At 39.9% G+C, this 18,292-nt stretch overlaps 1 protein-coding gene across 2 annotated transcripts in view; it reads left to right on the plus strand.

Moving 5' to 3' along the window:
* The window catches only part of Vps8 (VPS8 subunit of CORVET complex), a 192,355-nt gene that overhangs the window by 54,133 nt on the left and 119,930 nt on the right, over positions 1-18,292 (plus strand). For both annotated transcript variants that reach the window (XM_048347271.1, XM_048347272.1), the window contains exons 16-22: positions 1,523-1,693; positions 4,626-4,700; positions 5,428-5,463; positions 6,440-6,530; positions 6,987-7,033; positions 7,606-7,695; positions 16,214-16,260. In XM_048347271.1, coding sequence (XP_048203228.1) covers positions 1,523-1,693; positions 4,626-4,700; positions 5,428-5,463; positions 6,440-6,530; positions 6,987-7,033; positions 7,606-7,695; positions 16,214-16,260 — 557 coding nt within the window. The remainder of the gene's footprint in view (positions 1-1,522; positions 1,694-4,625; positions 4,701-5,427; positions 5,464-6,439; positions 6,531-6,986; positions 7,034-7,605; positions 7,696-16,213; positions 16,261-18,292) is intronic.

Here is an 18,292-nt window from a genome sequence, read left to right on the forward strand (position 1 = left end):
TGCTGTGTGTGTGTGTGTGTGTGTGTGTGTGTGTGTGTGTGCGCGTGCACCATTCTTGAGGCTTAAAACTCAGGGCCTGGGCACTGTCCATGAATTTTTCTTTGCGCAAGGCTGGTGTTCTACTACTTGAGCCACAGCTCCATTTCCAACTTTTTTTTTTTTTTTGGTAGTTAATTAGAGATATAAGAGTTCCATGGACTTTGCTTCCTAGGATGGCTTCAAACTGTGATCTCAGATTTCAGCTTATTGAGTAGCTAGGATTACAGGCATGAGCCACCAGCACCTAGCTTCACATTGCATTTTTAAACTCACCCTTACACTATTGATTTAGAAATCAGTGCATCCATAATCTGAAAACAGAAATGCTCCAAAATTTAAAACTTTCTGAGCTTATGCCAAATATGAGTGGGGAATTACACCTGCGACATATTATGATGAGTGGCAGTCAAAATGCAGGTAGCTGAAAATATTGTTTTGTGTGTATAAATCAAGTGAATTTTGTGTTTAGACTTAGGTCCCATTTCCAAGATAGTTTATTTTATTGTCGCAAACATTTCAAAATCTAAAATAGCCCCAAATACAGGAACTCTGGTCCCCAGCATTCCAGCCAAGGGCTGATTGAAACCCTTTAGTGACTATCATGTAGTATAGAGCGTAAATTTAATGTATGCTAAAAGAAGATCCATTTTCAATTGGCTGACTTTGGTACAACACTATGTAAATGATAATGTGGAGCAAATCATACAAATGTGCAGGGGAATGAATCACTTCAGCAACTTACAATTCTAAATATATAGGTTTGTTTAATTTTTCCTTGGAGTATTGATATTTCTAAAAAGACTTTGCATAAAATTATCTTAAGGCATAAAAATGATAACTGTCAGAGGAGATATCAGTGCTTATTACTGTGGTTTGATCATTGTATGTATATTGTATAAATGTATCGTTTTAGTATATTGTATCCCATAAACATGTAAAAGTATGTCTCAATAAAAACAGAAAAATTAAAGAATTTATCCCATATCTAGTCCAAGGTTTGTCAAAATGATATCACTAAGATTTTTTAATTATTAAGTTAGAACGTTTAGAATTATAATAGTACTTTTTAACGAAACTTAGGCAATACAATTCTATAGAAAGATGAAGAAATTTTCCATTGTTTTTATGGAGATTTGGAAGGAAATATAGTTTTCAAATAGCTTCTATTTTAAAATATGTTGCTTCAGTGCTAATGTGAGGTTTTCTAATGTGCCTTTAAGAAGATCTTTTAAAAATTCATATTTTCTACAATCCATTACAGTTCTTAATATCTCTTACACTATCAAAATGTCATTTTAACACTCAAAACTCAGTACCCTGCTTTGGGCTGTCACTGAGTAATTATCGCTGAGATTGTGTTGCTATGTAAAGCATTGAAATGGATGATGTCCTCAGTGTAATTTAACAGCGGTGCCAAGCTTTCATCTTGCCCTAAATGACGACACGGGCCTCACTCCCCTCTTGTTCTGGGCTTAAATTGCAGTGGATAAATTCTCGCACAGTTGTGCTCCTAGACAGTGTGGAGAAGCTACATGTGATGGATCGGCAGACCCAGGAGGAACTAGAAACCGTGGAGATCTCAGAGGTGCAGCTGGTCTATAACAGCAGCCACTTTAAGTCACTTGCCACCGGAGGAAACGTTAGCCAGGCCTTGGTAAGGATTATCCTTGATCTCAGCATTGCTGTCAAAAGGTTGACATTTTGTTGTTGCTTTGTTTCACAAATAGGAATCCAAGGAGGTTATTTTTCTGCCTTGATGAGTTTTTTTTTTTTTTTACAAGGCACCAGTGTAGATATATTTGTAAGCATTCAGGAATATGAGCCAAAACAATGATTTTTGTTGCCTTTTCTTTAAAAATGTGACTAATTTAACTTTATATAAAGAACTTGAAACTTGCATATGTATAAGAATGAATTTGAAAGTTGAAAGGAAATTGAAAGAATGAAATTGAATGGAATAGAAAGTTTGTAAAATTTAAATATTTTCATAACTTGCGCTAATTATCCTGGTAGATTTAAGGGACAGATAATTGAGGCAGGTGGCCTATGAAACTTTGGAGAGATTTGGCTGATACAGTAACAGCTTGACCACCAGGTACAGTAGCTCTGGACATGGAATGATAATGGTGGCTTTGAGGGAAATAAGGAACGGGTGATAGATAAAATGTAGGAACCTAGAGGGACACAAATAAAAGGTAGCATCCTAATGGAAATTTTATACTCTTATGGACAATTTCAATAAAGACCATAGGCAATTTATAATTAAACACTTTATTTGTGGTCTCATGTTTTTCTAAACCATCTTCAGAAAGAAAGCAGACCATTCTGGAACATTACTGAGTTATTTGAAAAAAATGAATCATAGTGATCCTTTATAATGAATGTATATGGCATGGGGTGTAGGCACTGCTCAACTCTTTTATAATTACATCTTCAGAGCATGAAGTATATAGGAAAGTGGATTCCAGCCCCAGAATTTAAGAACTAAGAAAATCCAGAATAAGAATAGTAATGCATCAAGATTCATTAAAGGAATAGTAATTACTCTTCTAGACTGAGGTATTTTCTGTGTTTCTATGTTTATCAGAAGTACTATTAGAGCCAGGTAGCTGGTTCACACCTATGATTCTCACAGCTTGGGAGGCAGAGACTGAGGAGATTGTGGTGTGAGACCATCCCTGTTAGAATGTTCTTGAGACCCTCATCTCAGCCAATAAAATTTGGATATGGTGGGACATACCTGTCATCCTGGTTATGTAGGGAGGTAGCACCAATAGAAGGATCACGGTTCCGGCCGGCCTGGCCATAAATGGGAGACCCTATTAGAAAAATACTGAAAACAAAAGGGTCTGGAGACATGGCCCAAGTGGTATCTCTACCTAGTATACCTGGTATCCTGCCTAGCAAGCACAGGCCCTAAATTGTATATCCTCGTAACTTAAAAAAAAAGAAAAGTACTAATAGATCTTAGCCCAAATGGAGTGATGAGGGATTGGATTTATTCTTTTGCTTAAACTAACAAAAAATTTATAGTGATAGTTGTAGTAATTGGGGAAAATAGTAGTTCTCAAGACCCTGGATATCAGTAACGATGGACAGCAATACTATATAAAGACTAAACAAGGGACTGATGGTTGTAGACTGTGGCTCAAGGAAGAGGGCGCCAGCTGGAATATGGAGGATTCTGTGAGTGGAGGAGACAGAGCTGAGATTGCAGTAAAGCAGACGCAGACTGAGTTTGTGGGACTGGGTGCTAGACCAGAGAGAGCACCATTAGAGTCCCCCACGAGTCTCCAGCCAATTACTGATCCCAGGGCCAGGGAAAGCGCCATTGGAAAGATTCCAGAGAAGGTGTATCTGATGTGCGCATAGACCTTCTACAAGTTTCCATAGTAGGTTAAGTATTACTATAATTGTCATTTGGCATATTAATAACATGGTAACATATTTAAGCCCTACTATTCAAAGATGGGGAACATTGAATGTTACCAGTTTGAAATTGGTTCAGAGTCATAACGGTTGTCAGAGACAGTGTTTGCAACCCATATTATCAGTGGGTTTCTCTTCTATTTTGCCTGGTCTGTGCTATAACCCTCATATACTATATTACTTTGTCTTCTTGTTTCCTCTTGTGTTTTATGTTGACATGTGGAGGTGTCTTTTTCTGTTAACTCTACTCCTGTGAGAAGCACTGAGTCCTTTCATCTAGTAAAATGCAGTTGTAGTCTTTTCCCTTTAGACTTGTACATTGGCATATTTGTTCCCTTTCTACATTATTCTAAAAAGTGAGGCTATTTATACAGGAAGAAAATTGTTTTTCTTTTTAACTTTAATGTATTTATTATAAATTATATTAGGATAAATAAACTAGCATAATAAAAAGTAGAAGTTGGATAACTAGATAATAGAAGTTGGTGCTTCTGGTCATTTTTTTTTTTTTTTTGCCAGTCCTGGGCCTTGGACTCAGGGCCTGAGCACTGTCCCTGGCTTCTTTTTGCTCAAGGCTAACACTTGGCCACTTGAGCCACAGCGCCCCTTCTTGCCTTTTCTATATATGTGGTGCTGGGGAATCGAACCCAGGGCTTCATGTATACAAGGCAAGCATTCTTGCCACTAGGCCATATTCCCAGCCCCTATTTGGTTGTCTCTTTCCTTCCCTCCCTCCCTCCCTCCTTCCCTCCCTCCTTCCCCCCCGCCCCGTAGCTAAGATTTTATGTGTGAGCCATCAATGCCCCACTTGTTTAATTTTTTTTAAATCTACAAGTGGCTGTAGAAAAGGTTACAATTTAATATGTCCATTTATATGCACAGTGTTATTTCTTCTGATTTTGGTGGTTGTGGGGTTTGAACTAAGGGCTTCACACTTCATTGGCTTGCTTGCTTGACTAGCATTCTACTACCTGTGCCATGCCTCCAACCTGTCTTTTTGCTGATTATTTTGGAGACAGACTCATGAACCTTTTCCTCTCTGACTAACCTCAAACTGCTATCTTCCAGATCTTAGCCTGTAGTTGACATTATTTATGGAGACTTCTAATACATATAATTTTTAGATAGTTTACCTGTCTACTTATTTATTTTTACAGGCTTTGGTTGGAGAGAAGGCTTGTTACCAATCCATCAGTAGCTATGCTGGTCAGATCTTTTATTTGGGGACAAAAGTAAGTTCTTATACTGTGTGTATCAGGATGGTTGGGGCTAAAAGAGGAAGCTGGTAAAGAGAGCATTGTATTTAAATTGAACACTGATCATTAGTGATCCAAAAATTGTAAATGAACTGGTTAGTATTATTTAATAGCTTTCCTCCACTGCTATTTTTTACTTTTAATTAGGTGCTAATAATGTACTTTTTAAAATTTAGGGATATACATAATGACGTGCTTTCCTATTTGTTTTAACAATTAGGAAGGTAGTTAATTATGTATATGTACAGGTGATCTTTAATCAAATTAGCTTAGGCTATATTAAGGCATTTGACTTAGAATAGGATTATTGAGCTATAAACTTTCTGTTTTCAGTTTGTTCCTTTGTTTTTATTGACTTATTTTTCATTTTAAAATGGAGAAACAATTTCTCCATTATTAAAATTCTACCAAAATATTGCCAGTATCTTGCAGTTACCCACATAAGGGATGGACTTGGGTTTTCCTTGTTTGTGTTCCATGGAGTCAAGTCTTACTCGTTTGACTGTAGACCTCCTGACTTGAATATTTGCCTGATGACTCGTCAGTGTGGGTTCTTGAAGACTTAAATTCCAAGATGTACTTCCAACTACAACTAAAATCATTTTCACTTGGAGATCTAAAGTGAGATGTAGAATTGGGGCAGATTTGTTTCCCAAGCAAGTCTGTTACAGGCTATTTTCATGTCCTTCTCTTTGCTTTGCAGTCTGTTTATGTGATGATGCTGAGGAGCTGGAGAGAGGTGAGTTCACAGTCATCCTACATGTTATTGTGACTGAGTTTATAGAATTTACATGCTTTTGCTTTGATGTTGCTGAAGATTACTTGGACTTTGTACTATAGCAAATTCAGCAAGTTCAAACTAATAGTGGCTCAAGGTTTCCGTGTCAGGAAACACTGGAGGTAGGCAGCCCATATCTAGTATGGGAGCTCCGTGGTCTTAAAGATGTCACTACCTTGCATTTGAGCTCTAGTCACAAGGTCATTTTGTGATCAAGTATGGTTGTTTGAACTGCATTGTAGGCAGGAGGAAACAGAACATGCCTTTTTAAGATAACATCACCGAAATACCTGGTGATACTTTGACTTACTTATCATTGGCTAGAGAGTTTAGTTGCATTGCTCCAAATTCAGGTCCAGAACTCTTAGAATTTTTTTTTAAATTTTTTGCTGGTTCTGGGGCTTGAACTCAGGGCCTGTGCACTGTCCCTGGCTTCTTTTTGTGCAAGGCTAGCACTCTACCACTTGAGCCTCAGCACCACTTCCAGCTTTTTCTGTTGATGTGGTACTAAGTAAGGAATCGAACCCAGGGCTTCATGCATGCTAGGCAAGCACTCGACTCCTAGCCTACATTCCCAGCCCCAGAAATTTCTTTTTAACTGGTTGTCTGTTACTGGCTCCAGCAAACTTGGGTTTGTTACTAAATGGATATTATGATAAACAACTGTTTCTGCTATGGTGATCATTTTTGTTGTTTCTCCTTTTAATATTTAGGCTTGTTGGTCCATACTAGCCTTTATACTATCCATACTTTAAGATATTAACTTTATAATCTGGCCAGAGAAAGTCCCAATGTTGAAATAATGTTGCAGTGCTATTGAACTAATTTAAGCACCTGAACATCCAATTCTGGAAAGGTAGCAAGCAGATAGAATAGGAACTGTGGCTGGTAGTTGGGCAGCTAGAGAAGTCTGCCTTGTCTCATTTGTTCATTTTAGAGAGTGGATCATCTCCTGAAACAAGATTGTCTTACAGAAGCCTTGGGTCTCGCATGGTCTTTTCATGAAGGAAAAGCCAAAGCAGTGGTGGGTAAGTAAATGTGGAGTATAGAAATTGACAGTCACTTTTGAAAATTCTTCTGTGCAGAAGGTTTGTGAGAGCAAAGCAGTGCACGGATGCGCATCTGCTCGGGTGAATGCGTGGTAGCCTGTTCCCAGCGTTGTTTTTTTTGCCAGTCCTGGGCTTGGACTCCGGGCCTGAGCACTGTCCCTGGCTTCTTTGGCTCAAGGCTAGCACTCTGCCACTTGAGCCACAGCGCCCCTGCTGGCCGTTTTCTATATATGTGGTGCTGGGGAATCGAACTCAAGGCTTCATGTATGCAAGGCAAGCACCCTTGCCACTAGGCCATATTCCCAGCCCTGTTCCCAGCATTTGATCCATAGTCTGTGTGTTGTTAGCGTGGGCCACAAAGAGAAGACGAGGGCACCAGGCTCTCCCAGGAAGCTGTGCACTGTTGGCTTCATGGCGGACTATGTGTCTCTGCAGGGCTCTCAGGAGATGCCAGTAAACGAAAGGCTGTTGTTGCTGATCGGGTGAGTATTTTAATAGGGCTTTCACTAGGATGCAGGACAGATTTGCTTTCATGTTTGCTGAGATCTTTGGGCATTATTGGGAAAATAGTTAAAATCATGGAGACAGAATGTAAAAAAATAGGTTGGATTATTATTACTTGGTGTCACCGTGAATGCATTTTAAATTTCCTTCTTAGTACTTCTCTATCCTCCTCTTTCACTCTCCTGTGAAGATAATAAAACAGTAATGTAACCAAAAGACAGCAGAAAAGTGGAGGAAATCCTGGGGATTCATGAATGGTTTGCTCTTCAGGGAAAGAACTACAGAGGAAGATTATTGAAGAATTAACTCCAGTTTTTCATTTCTAGAGTAATATACTGTTGCGGTCTGGGACATGGAGATATTTCATAAGAAAAAATAGAAAATTAGTACCGGCCTTGCGGCTGAAAGAAATTAGGCTAGGATTAAAAACGATTTGGAAATAAAGCCACTCAAATTTCATATGGTAGCTAATTTAGGAGGGCCATACACTAAATAATTAAAAAATTTAGAGATACATTTTGATTTCAAAGCAAAGCTGTTTTCTTTACAGATGGTTGAAATCCTATTCCATTATGCAGACAGAGCTCTGAAAAAGTGCCCAGACCAAGGAAAGATTCAAGTAATGGAGCAGCATTTCCAGGTATACCTTGCTCGAGTCGGTAATAATACAGTCTGTGAACAGGCTGAGGCCTGGGCTTTCGTATAGCTTGAGAATGTGTCTTCTATGTCTTGGTTAACCTTTTTTCGCATGCAACGCTTTATTTCAAAGCTGCTGAGGCCTCCTGTATGGTTGAGTTTTCAAGAAGTGGATATGTAGTCATAGGCTGTGTAGTGCTTGGTGCTTAACTACTTAGTACTTTGTGGAAGGAAAGGAGGTGTGGATGAGAGGACACACCTGTGCGTTGACACCTGACAGCGGGAACGCCTTGCTAATGACTAACATTTATGTTAAGTAGGGTAGTTAGTACCTTAGTGTGTACTGCTGAGGTTTAAATTTAGTTCTCCCAGAAGCACCTGTGACTCCAGAATAGCTCAGTTACAAATATATATGGTCTGTAAGATGTGCTAATTACAGATGTTTAGTTATCGTGGAAGTTAATGAAAATGAAAACCCCTTTGAAGATAGGCATATTTATTTTCCAAGTTTTCCTATTGCAGTTATCTCCAAATCTGCAAATCTCTAGTTCTTTCCCTTCCATTCTAGGCAAGGCTATACCACTGAGCTACAGCCTCAGCCTAGGCTACCTTCTCAAATAGAAAGGAACAGCAAACTTTCTAAGAAGAGCTGGCTAGTAAATTTTAGGTTTTGTGAGTCACAAATGGTCTCTGACTTTTAATCTTGTTTGTGTGTGTGTTTTTTTCTTTGTGCTAAAGATTGAACCCAGTTCCTTGCTCATGCTAAGCACTCATTCTACATTGAGCTATACACCCAGTCTTCTTTTAAAGTGTAATGGCTCAAAAATGTGAAAACTAGCTGGGTGTCAGTGGCTCACACTTGTAATCCTAGCTACCAAGGAGGCTGAGATCTGAGGATCATGGTCCAAAGCCAGCCCAGGCAGGAAAGTCTCTATGAGACTTTTGTATCTAATTAACCACTCAAAAACGGAAGTAGCAACTATGGCTCAAAGTGGTAGAGCACTAGCCTTGAGCAAAAAAGCTCAGGGCTAGCGCCCAGGCCCAAAAAGAAAAATATGTATTCTTAGTTGTAAACCATATAGAAACAGATTGTGGGCAAGATTTGACCCTTGTGCTAAAATAAAGTATGTGTCCCCTGACAATATATACTAGTCTCCAAGCAATAATGAGTAAACTACATATGGTTCTTGCAACCCTAAAATTTAGAATATAGTTAAGTATTTTTTCTTCTATATTAATGGAAGCATTTTGAAGTTCTATGGAACAGGCACCAATCCTGGTTTTATACCTCCATTGGATGTTCTTTAACTTTGGAACACAAGTGTAGGTAGAGTAATTAAGAGTTGGATGGTAGGGGGAGGGGGAGGGGGGAATGAGGGAGGAGGTAACAAACAGTACAAGAAATGTATGCAATGCCTAAAGTATGAAACTGTAACCGCTCTGTATATCAGTTTGACAATAGAAAAAAAAAAGAGTTGGATGGTAGCTGACGTTACCTATAGGGCTTATTAGTGAACAGTTTGTATTAGTTCACTGTAGAACAAACATGATAAATTTGTATAATTGCCTTTTAAGAGGAGTTTTTGGTATATTCATGAAGTACCTACTACATAGCTTTTTATTTCTTTTAAAAATTTTAACTTGTTATCATAAAGGTGATATACAGAGAGGTTACAATTACATGTCAAGTAATGAGTACATTTCTTTTTGAACACTGTCACATCTTCCTTTGTTTTTCTGAAAGTTTTTCCCCCCAGACCCCCCTCCTCCACAAGTTGTAGAGTTCATTTTCACGTAGTCTCTAGTGAGTATCACTGCTGCATTCACTCACCAGTCCCACCATTGCTGTGCTCTCCTTTACTCTTAGCAAACCTGATTAACGTAAATGCTAGGCAAAAGATAGAAAAATGAACAGCAACGAAGAAGAAAAAGAAAAGCCAAAAGGCAAATAACAAAAACTTTGCTTCTATTTCTTGGAGTTCATTTCAATAAATCTCATTTTATATGACATATGCACACAGCTATTGAGGCTTTGTGATCTGCTCTACATTTTTTTTTGCCCGTTCTGGGGCTTGAACTCAGGACCTGAGCACTGTCCCTGAGCTTCTTTTTGCTTAAGGCTAGCACTCTACCTCTTGAGCCATAGCACCTGCTTCCTGCTTTTTCTGTTTATGTGGTGTTGAGGAATGGAACCCAGGGCTTCACGCATGCTAGGCGAGCACTCTACACTAAGCCACATTCCCAACCCCTGTTCTCTGCATTTTTATCTCCATTATCCTCATGCCTAAAATAGATATGTCAGTAGTATAAATAGACTGGTAAATACAAAATAGATTTACAGCTAGATAAGCATTTTGAACTAAAGGGTGTGCTTTGCTAGGTTAGTATTAATTTTAAGTTAGAGCTCTTTCTTGACCAAGTGTCTTTTATCATTGACTTGAATGAAAAATTTAGTGATTGTTCTGTCAGATTTAAATAGCACCAAGAATTAAGGTTCCAAATGACCTGACAAGGAAATGCATTCAAAATCACTATGGATGGAACTTAGCAAGGATAAACATTAAGACTTATACTCGATTCATATAATTGCATGGTATTAGATTGGGAAGCTCTAACTGGGAAGATCCAGAGTATAGTAAATTTATTTGCTATAAACTTACTATGAGCCACTAACGTGCAAAGGCTTAGATGAAGGACTTTTCCTGAGCGATGACAAGCAAAGGTACATCACACAACTGGAATCATGGAAGGTTTGAAAAAAACAACCCTGGGTTGTTTACTCAGCAGAGGAAGTAGCATGTCTCCTTAATATGATGTACTGCTGCAAAGGGAAGCCTAGCGTGAATAAGGAATTAGGAGAAAGCACTAGGCTTGGTTGTGCATGCTTGTAAAACCAGCACTCAGGAGACTGAGGCAGGAAAATCATGAGTTCAAGGCCAGACTGGTAGCTATTACTGGAAACAGGAAATTCTTAGAACAGGTTTATACTGAGAATCTTTGTTTCACCAGCAGGTGGCGCCCGTGCCTGCTGCCTCATTTTTCATCTCTACTGTTGGGGAGGTAGATTCTCCTTTCCCTTTCAGTCAAAATAGCAAATGCTCTTCAGCACTTCTGCCTTCCTCCAAACATCAATCCGTATTTTGTCCTATCTTTTTTTATAGACAGTCACTTGTATTTTGTGATAGTTTTATCTTTTGTGTATTTAAGGAAAGGTTTAAGCTATAAATGTATCTCACTTGTCTAATAGCTAGTGGGATAAAAGAATTACAGTATCTGCCTCTTAGACCTTGAGACCCAGCTGTTCCTGTGTTGCCCCCTCTGCATCTGTGCATGTCCACACATTTCTATCTTTCAAGTCCTTAGACAGCAAACAAATCCCTTCTTTGCCCCACCCCATCCCCGTTGTTCTCGAGCCTCCTGTGTACACATAAACAGAGTCAAGCACCTCACAAACATTGTCTTGTCCCTTCCTGCCCCATCCGCTGATCTCTGCCCTTCTGCTCTGTCTGTAAGGTATGCAGTCCCTCGGATTCCTCATCTCTCTGCCCCCTACCAGCATGCAGTACATGAATGACTCCTTGAAACAGTTGCCTTTGGCTTCTCTGTTATTGGCTTTCGTTGCTCATTCTTTTTCGTGTCTACTTAACTAGTAAATATTAAAATGTTTTTACAGTGCTTTGATCTCCTATTTTTTATTAGTCTCTCTCTTGAGCGCTCTGGGTACTGTTTGCTTCAGAAATTACTTGAGGGTATTTATTAATGTTTTTCTTGAGTATTCTGAATCTGACTCTCTGGGATTGGCATCTAAGATTCATAATCAGCCCCCAGATGATTCGTAAGCACACTAAAGTTTAAGTATCATTGCTTTACATTCTCTCCCTAGCCAATAGAGGGAAATGACTGTCTAATCAGTGTCCCTAGCTCAAGTCCTGAGATTTGTGTAGTTGGTTGCCCATTTTCATCTCTGCTTGGATTGTTGGTTTTTTGGGGTTTTTTTGGTGGTAGGGGAGGGGGCAATCCTCGGTCTCTAACTGAAGGCCTGAGCACTATCCATGAAGGGTTTTTTTCCCCCCTTAAGGCTAGAGCGCTACCCTTTGAACCACAACTCCATTCTGGCTTTTTGATGGTTAATTGGAGATAAGTCTCATGGACTTTTTTTTTTTGTCTTGCCTGGCTTTGAAATGTGATTGTCAGATTTCAGCCTCCTGAGGAGGTAGAATTACAAGGATGAACCACTGACACTTGGCTCTGTTTGGATTTTCTATAGGTACCTCAGACTCAGAAACACTTCCCCTTCAAAGCCTTTTCTTTTCTTTCTTTTTTTTTTTTTTTTTTTTGCCAGTCCTGGGCCTTGGACTCAGGGCCTAAGCACTGTCCCTGGCTTCTTTTTGCTCAAGGCTAGCACTCTACCTCTTGAGCCACAGTACCACTTCTGGCTGTTTTCTATGTATGTGGTGCTGAGGAATCGAACCCAGGGCTTCATGTATACCAGGGAAGCACTCTTGCCACTAGGCCATATCTCCAGCCCGAGTAGTTAGTCTTACAGGTGTGAGCCACTGGTGCCTGGCTAGGAGTACGTTTCTTTTTGGGCAGTGTCACCGGTTCCCTCACTAAGTGAGTGATTCTTATTTTTCAGTTTCCTGTCCATTAGCCCTTCCGACAGTTTCTCTAGTCTGAATCATGCCTTCTGTTCTGCCACTAACTTAGATTCTGTGTACAGTTTTTACCTTGCAAGTATGTTTTAACGTAACTTGGTGAGGTTTGAGCTGAGAGCAGATGTAAGGATTCTGTGTGCAACACGTCTGCCGATAATCATGACTGCTATTATGTGCTGTATAGCTTACAGCTTTCTTATTTAAATTCTGATAACATACACGAGGACAGTTACTATGAACCCTGTTTACAGATGAGTAAATACAAGCGCAGATAGGATGAGCCCTGGCTCCGCTGACCAAGTGGAGCCGGGGCTCAAGTGGCGAAACACCAGCCTGAAGTGCCAAGGCTAAGGCTCGGCCCCCAGCCCTGAGATCCAGCCTCAGTATTGATCTAAAACAACTGACTATCCCAGAACTGATAGAGACTGAGAAGGCACTCAGGAACCTTAACCCTGCACTGTACTACGTTTCATCCAAAACTTTCCCTAATCTCAGACCAGTGTGCTTTGAAATAGATTGTCCTAAGTAATTTATGTGATTTTCGAAGTTAATAAAGTATATCATCTTCCCTCAAGGTAAATTATATATGAATTAATTTTAGGAAAGCCATGTGCTGGAATAGATTCATTAATGTGAGTTGCTAACCATTCTTAAACTCAGAATCTAGCCAGTTAATAGCGAAAGCAATATTTTGAGAAATTTTAATAATGTGAGACATCTTCACATAAGACAGCCTGAATGTCTAAGGTTTCTAATGAATGGTTCGGTACTGCCAGGCAAGCTTGTCAGTCTTACTCATCTGTGAAGTGGGATCAGCCATAATACCTGCCTCTCAAGTCTGTTATAAGAAGTAAACAATACAATTGTCGAAGTATTGGCTGTGTTATTGAGCGTATATGTTGCAAATGGTAATCAAGCTGAAAGTTCTACTTTTGAAAGAACATAATCTTCTAAGACCTAATGAAGTCTTACGTGAGTTGTCAGCCACCTCTCCTTGGTGCTTCACTTGACGCTTCCGTGAGGATGACATTGTTGCAGCTGGAGGCAGGTGCCTTTGCATTAAGAGGAGATCATGCCAGGGTGGACAGTGACTAAAGCCAAATGCAGAGCAGGACTGGGGAGCTTTCTTACTCTCCCCCATGCTTCCCTTGCCCCCTCCCCAGCCCCAACACTTGATTCAGATGCCAGTTCTAAGAGTCAAGTCTTTCCAAGAGAGGTATTTTCTCATACCTGCAGAGAAGAGAGAAATGCATGCACATGTACAGAGCAGTGTCTGTGTCTCCAGCTGCTCAGGGTGTTTGTGCATCAACACCAGGACCACTAGCTGCTTAGCTCCCACAGCCCACAGAGAGCCACATGTTATCCACACACACACATGGTTTTCAGTTCAAACTCTGAATCATGTTCAAAGAATCAGGCTTTTATTACCCGAGTGACTGAGTGAATATAAATCAAAAAATGAATGCTATTTACTTCCAAAAGCAATGGAATCCATATTGGTTATCATCTCATTTCTTTTCACATCCTTCCTGTGAAACGGGGAAGGACAGAGATTCTGTCTTCACTTGGCAGATGTTAAGATCATCACAACTGCAGCCACTCAAGCAATAACAGACCTAATTTAAATTTTCTGTTAGCTCCATTTCTTACTTTCAAATCTATATTGCCTTCTTTTATCTTAAATACACACAAATATCTACCAAGAGAGGTGTTCTACTTTGGCCACTTAAGGGCTGTGCATTAAAGATATATTTGCTCTGGTGTGTTTTGGTGTTTTGGTGTGTTTTGTTGTTGTTGTTTTTTTAAGTTTGGAGATCAGAACTTGAGCCTTTTTGTGTTGTTGTTACTCTCTAAGTTATGTCTTGGTTGCCAAAGCATTTTATTTTTCCCCAGGAAAGGTTCAAGATCGTATTCTGTGAGGTACAGTGTCATCACATTGTTGGTCTATGACTTTTATTGAAAAAATTTGGTTTTTCATTAAGGATCTTAGAAATATTGCTCTATTATTTTCGGGCAGAAAATGTCTTTATGGAGAAATCAGAATTTCCCCTTCATAAATGACAGGGTTTATTTCTGACTATTTCTTTCATCATCCACATCTTTACCAGTATTATTATTGTTGTTGTTACTCCTTTTAAGACATACTTTTCCTGGGGTCAGCCTGGGACCGTGATCCTCCTATTTCTACTTCCTGAGTAGCTATGACTATCGATGTGTGTTACCATGTCCAGCTTACTCACGCGCTTTCCCTCCTCAGGCTGACCTCAACGGGTGATCCTCTTGATACCTGCTTTCAGAGTAGCTGGGAGTACAAGTGTACAGCACTGTCCTGGCTCTTCATTTTTTTAATTGAAGGTGCAGGTTTTCAAGGAGCCTGGTTTTAGGCAGGCCCTTGGCTTCCTTTCCCTGTGTTGCAGGGATCTCAGGCCTCAAATTCTTTCTGGCATTAAAACCCACTGGGAGGGAGGCACTGGGAGAGAATCGGGAACAAAAGACTATATGAAAGGAAATGTACTCATGACCTGACACATGCAATTGTAATCCTTCTATATATCACCTCTATAATAACAGTAAAGAAGATTAATTAAAAAACAAAGCCCAAGCTTCTCTGTGACCAACAAACCTCCAGGAAGTTTTGAGAGTTTACTTGTATATCTGAAAGGATGTTTCTTAGAAACCCCCAGCATTTCTAGAGAGGTCTTCCTCCCATACCATTATCTACCCTTCTATATGCTCAGCTTGAGATTTGACTCACCTTTTTCAAACCTGTGATTTCTAGTTCTTGTGTTTGAAGAGTAGAAATAACATTACAGATCTGCTCACTAGAAATACTGAATATTGATGACAAAGAGCACAGTGTCAGGGATAGCTCTGTATTCCTTTCAGGATGGCACATCATCTTCAGAGTCCTCTGTCTAGTAAGAAGGGTCCCTTTGGTTTCTACTTTTCTATCCGGTAGGCATTGGCACGAAGTTTGTGTTTTCCCATAGTTCCCTTTCCCCCAGATAGAATTGGTTTTCTGCCTAGAGCCTATGTCCCCTAGGATTTTAAAAAGTAAACCAATTCCCTGTCACCAGCAGAGAGCTAAACAGTTCTATTGAAATCTGATGCTTGGTTCCTTGACAATTTTCAGTCATAATAAGCTATTGTTTCATCCTCAGATTATTTCCTTTGAAAAGGGGCCAAAATTATGGGTTGCCACTTACTTTCTGTGAGTCCGTACGTGATGAATTTAAAGCCATCAAAATATTATGAAGCTGAGAAGTTAAATCAACCTTAAAATTGCTAGTTTGGAGGGTTGTGACAATGTCAACTTAGGCACCCAGCCACCAGCAGGGCTAGCTCTGGCCTCAGAGTATTTTCTTCTCTGCAAGATTTCTTTACGAAGTTGTGAGATACCTACTGTTTGTTTCAGTGTTATTAGAAAGTCTGTGAACTTAGATACATAATATTTTATTCAAAAAGCAAAATTTAATGATCTTCCCATACTGCTTATTGAATTTTATTTCATTCCTTTCTCCTTCTCTACTTCCCTTGCCGTCCTTCTCCTAGTCCTTCTGTAACAAGGCTGCAGCAAACACCTTAACGTGTTTTCCTTAAAAGTATTTAGGAGAATATTCCAGAAAGAAAATGAATGGACCAGAGCATTTGTATAGTTTTAAGACTATTGGCACATCATGCCAGATGGCCTACTGCAAGCATGGTGTCCATGGTGTCATCCCGACGGTGGCCCGACCAGCGTCATGCCAGATTGCCTACCGCAAGCATGGTCCACGGTGTCATCCCGACGGTGGGCCAGCGTCTTCTGCTCCTGTGAGTGAGGCCGTGACCAGTGTGCCTCACGTTGTCTTTGTGGTTCCCCTGCAGGATACCGTGCCGGTCATCGTTGATTACTGCCTACTGCTGCAGCGGAAGTGAGTATGCGTGGCCTGGCTGTCACCTTTGGTCGCTGTAGACTCTGCGACTGTGGTGATGCAGAATTACTTGCCATGAGTTCTATGAATTTCACTGCATAGGTTAAAAAAATTTCACAGATATTCGATCCATTCATCTAATCAAATCAACATTTCCTAAACAGATGCTTATATCATAGGTGTTCTTGTGAGCCACAATAATGGAAGCAAAGAATATAACAAGAGTAATGCTACTTAGAGATTTTTGAAGTAAAAAGTATGTGATTTGTGTGTATATGTACATATATGCACACACGTTCTTTTTTGTTCATGTATTCTGTTATGAACATCACAAAAACACATATATATGTATATAATTTATGTAGTTTTTATGAAAATGAAGTCAGGACTGGGAATATGGCCTAGTGGTAAAGTGCTTGCCTCATACACATGAAGCCCTGGGTTTGATTCCTCAGCATCACATATATAGAAAAGGCCAAAAGTAGCGCTGTGGCTCAAGTGGCAGAGTGCTAGCCTTGAGCAAAAAAGAAGCCAACGACAGTGCTCAGGACCTGAGTTCAAGCCCCAAGACTGGCAAAAGAAAAAAAAAGAAAAAAAGTGAAGTCAGTCTTATTACTCTTGATTTTATAGAGCATATTCCAAAGGCAGAAATTGATTTAACAACTTGCCCAGATTTCCAGCACAAGTGTTGGGGCAGAGGTAGGGGTCAGGCACAGGGGTACAGCTCCTGTATTCTTCTTTTTATTATCAAGGTGATGTACAGAGGGTGTCAAGGTGATGGACAGTTACATAAGCAAGGCAGGGAGTACATTTCTCAAATGTCAAATCTGTTACCCCCTCCCTCATTTTCCTCCCACTTTCCCTCCCCTCCAACCACTCCCCTCACGGTGTACAGTTCATTTCCAGCATATTCTGTCTTGTGACTATCGCTGTTGCATTGGTTCACCCTTTGTCCTTGTCTCACCATTTTGATGTTCCCCCTCCGTTCCCTAATTCTTTTTCCAGATCTTCCTGGTCTTTTCATAGCTTTTCTCTCTCTTCCTCCTAGATCAAGTGCATGTACACAAATAGTGTGACTTTAGTTTCGATTTTCTTTTTCGTGGTACTGGAGGGCCATGAACTCTGGGCCTCATACTTGTTAGGCAAGCACTCTGCCTCAAGCCACCCTCCTGGTTCTTTTGCTTTTCATTTGTTTTTCAGAGAGTGTCTTGTATTAATTTTGCTGAAGCCGGCCTTGAACTGTCACTCACCTACCTTTGCCTAGTGAACAAGTAACTGGCATTACAGGTGTGAACCACCATACTTGACTTGTCTCTTCTGCCTTTCCAGTAGCTGGGATTACAGCATGTACTATCACACTGTGGTCCTCAATCAATTTGTGTCCAGGGTGTGAAGACTAAATTAAGTAAACTTACACTTGAGAAAGTTCCAGCTTCTGTGTGATTTCTCTCTCTCTCTCTCTCTCCTCCTCTCCCTCTCTCTCCCTCTCGCTCCCTTTCTCTCCATCCCCCTCTCTTCCTTTCCTTTCCCTCCCTCCCTCCCTCCCTCCCTCCCTCCCTCCCTCCCTTTCTTCCTTCCTTCTTTCATTCGTTCTTTCTCTTTCTTTCCCTATTCCTATTTTAGATTCCAGAAAAGGCAGAAGGGCTAGGTACTAAAACTAAGCATTGGGTCAATGTTCCCTTCTTTGTTGTAGATTTGAATTCTTTTACTTGCTTTTTCTCTCCATTTGGGTTTTTTTTTTTTTTTTTAATCAGAAATTGAGCCTGCATTTAGAAAGGATGGAGCTGGCTATTTGATCACCTTGATTCTTTGTTTCTAGGTCCATCTGTTAGTTTTCTCTATTCCAAACATGCAATGATTAAAGATTTATTAGTTTTAACAGTTAAATAAATAGTTCAGTATAATCAGTCTTAAATGGTGGAGTCCTTAGAGAATTTTTTTTTCTTAGAATTGTCATAGATTATAAAGATAAAAGTGATCAATTCCCTGGGTTTAATTGAATCAGAGGACTGCTTTTTATATATAGCTTCAT

Source organism: Perognathus longimembris, chromosome 5 (assembly GCF_023159225.1).
Source record: "Perognathus longimembris pacificus isolate PPM17 chromosome 5, ASM2315922v1, whole genome shotgun sequence".
Classification (NCBI taxonomy): domain Eukaryota; kingdom Metazoa; phylum Chordata; class Mammalia; order Rodentia; family Heteromyidae; genus Perognathus; species Perognathus longimembris.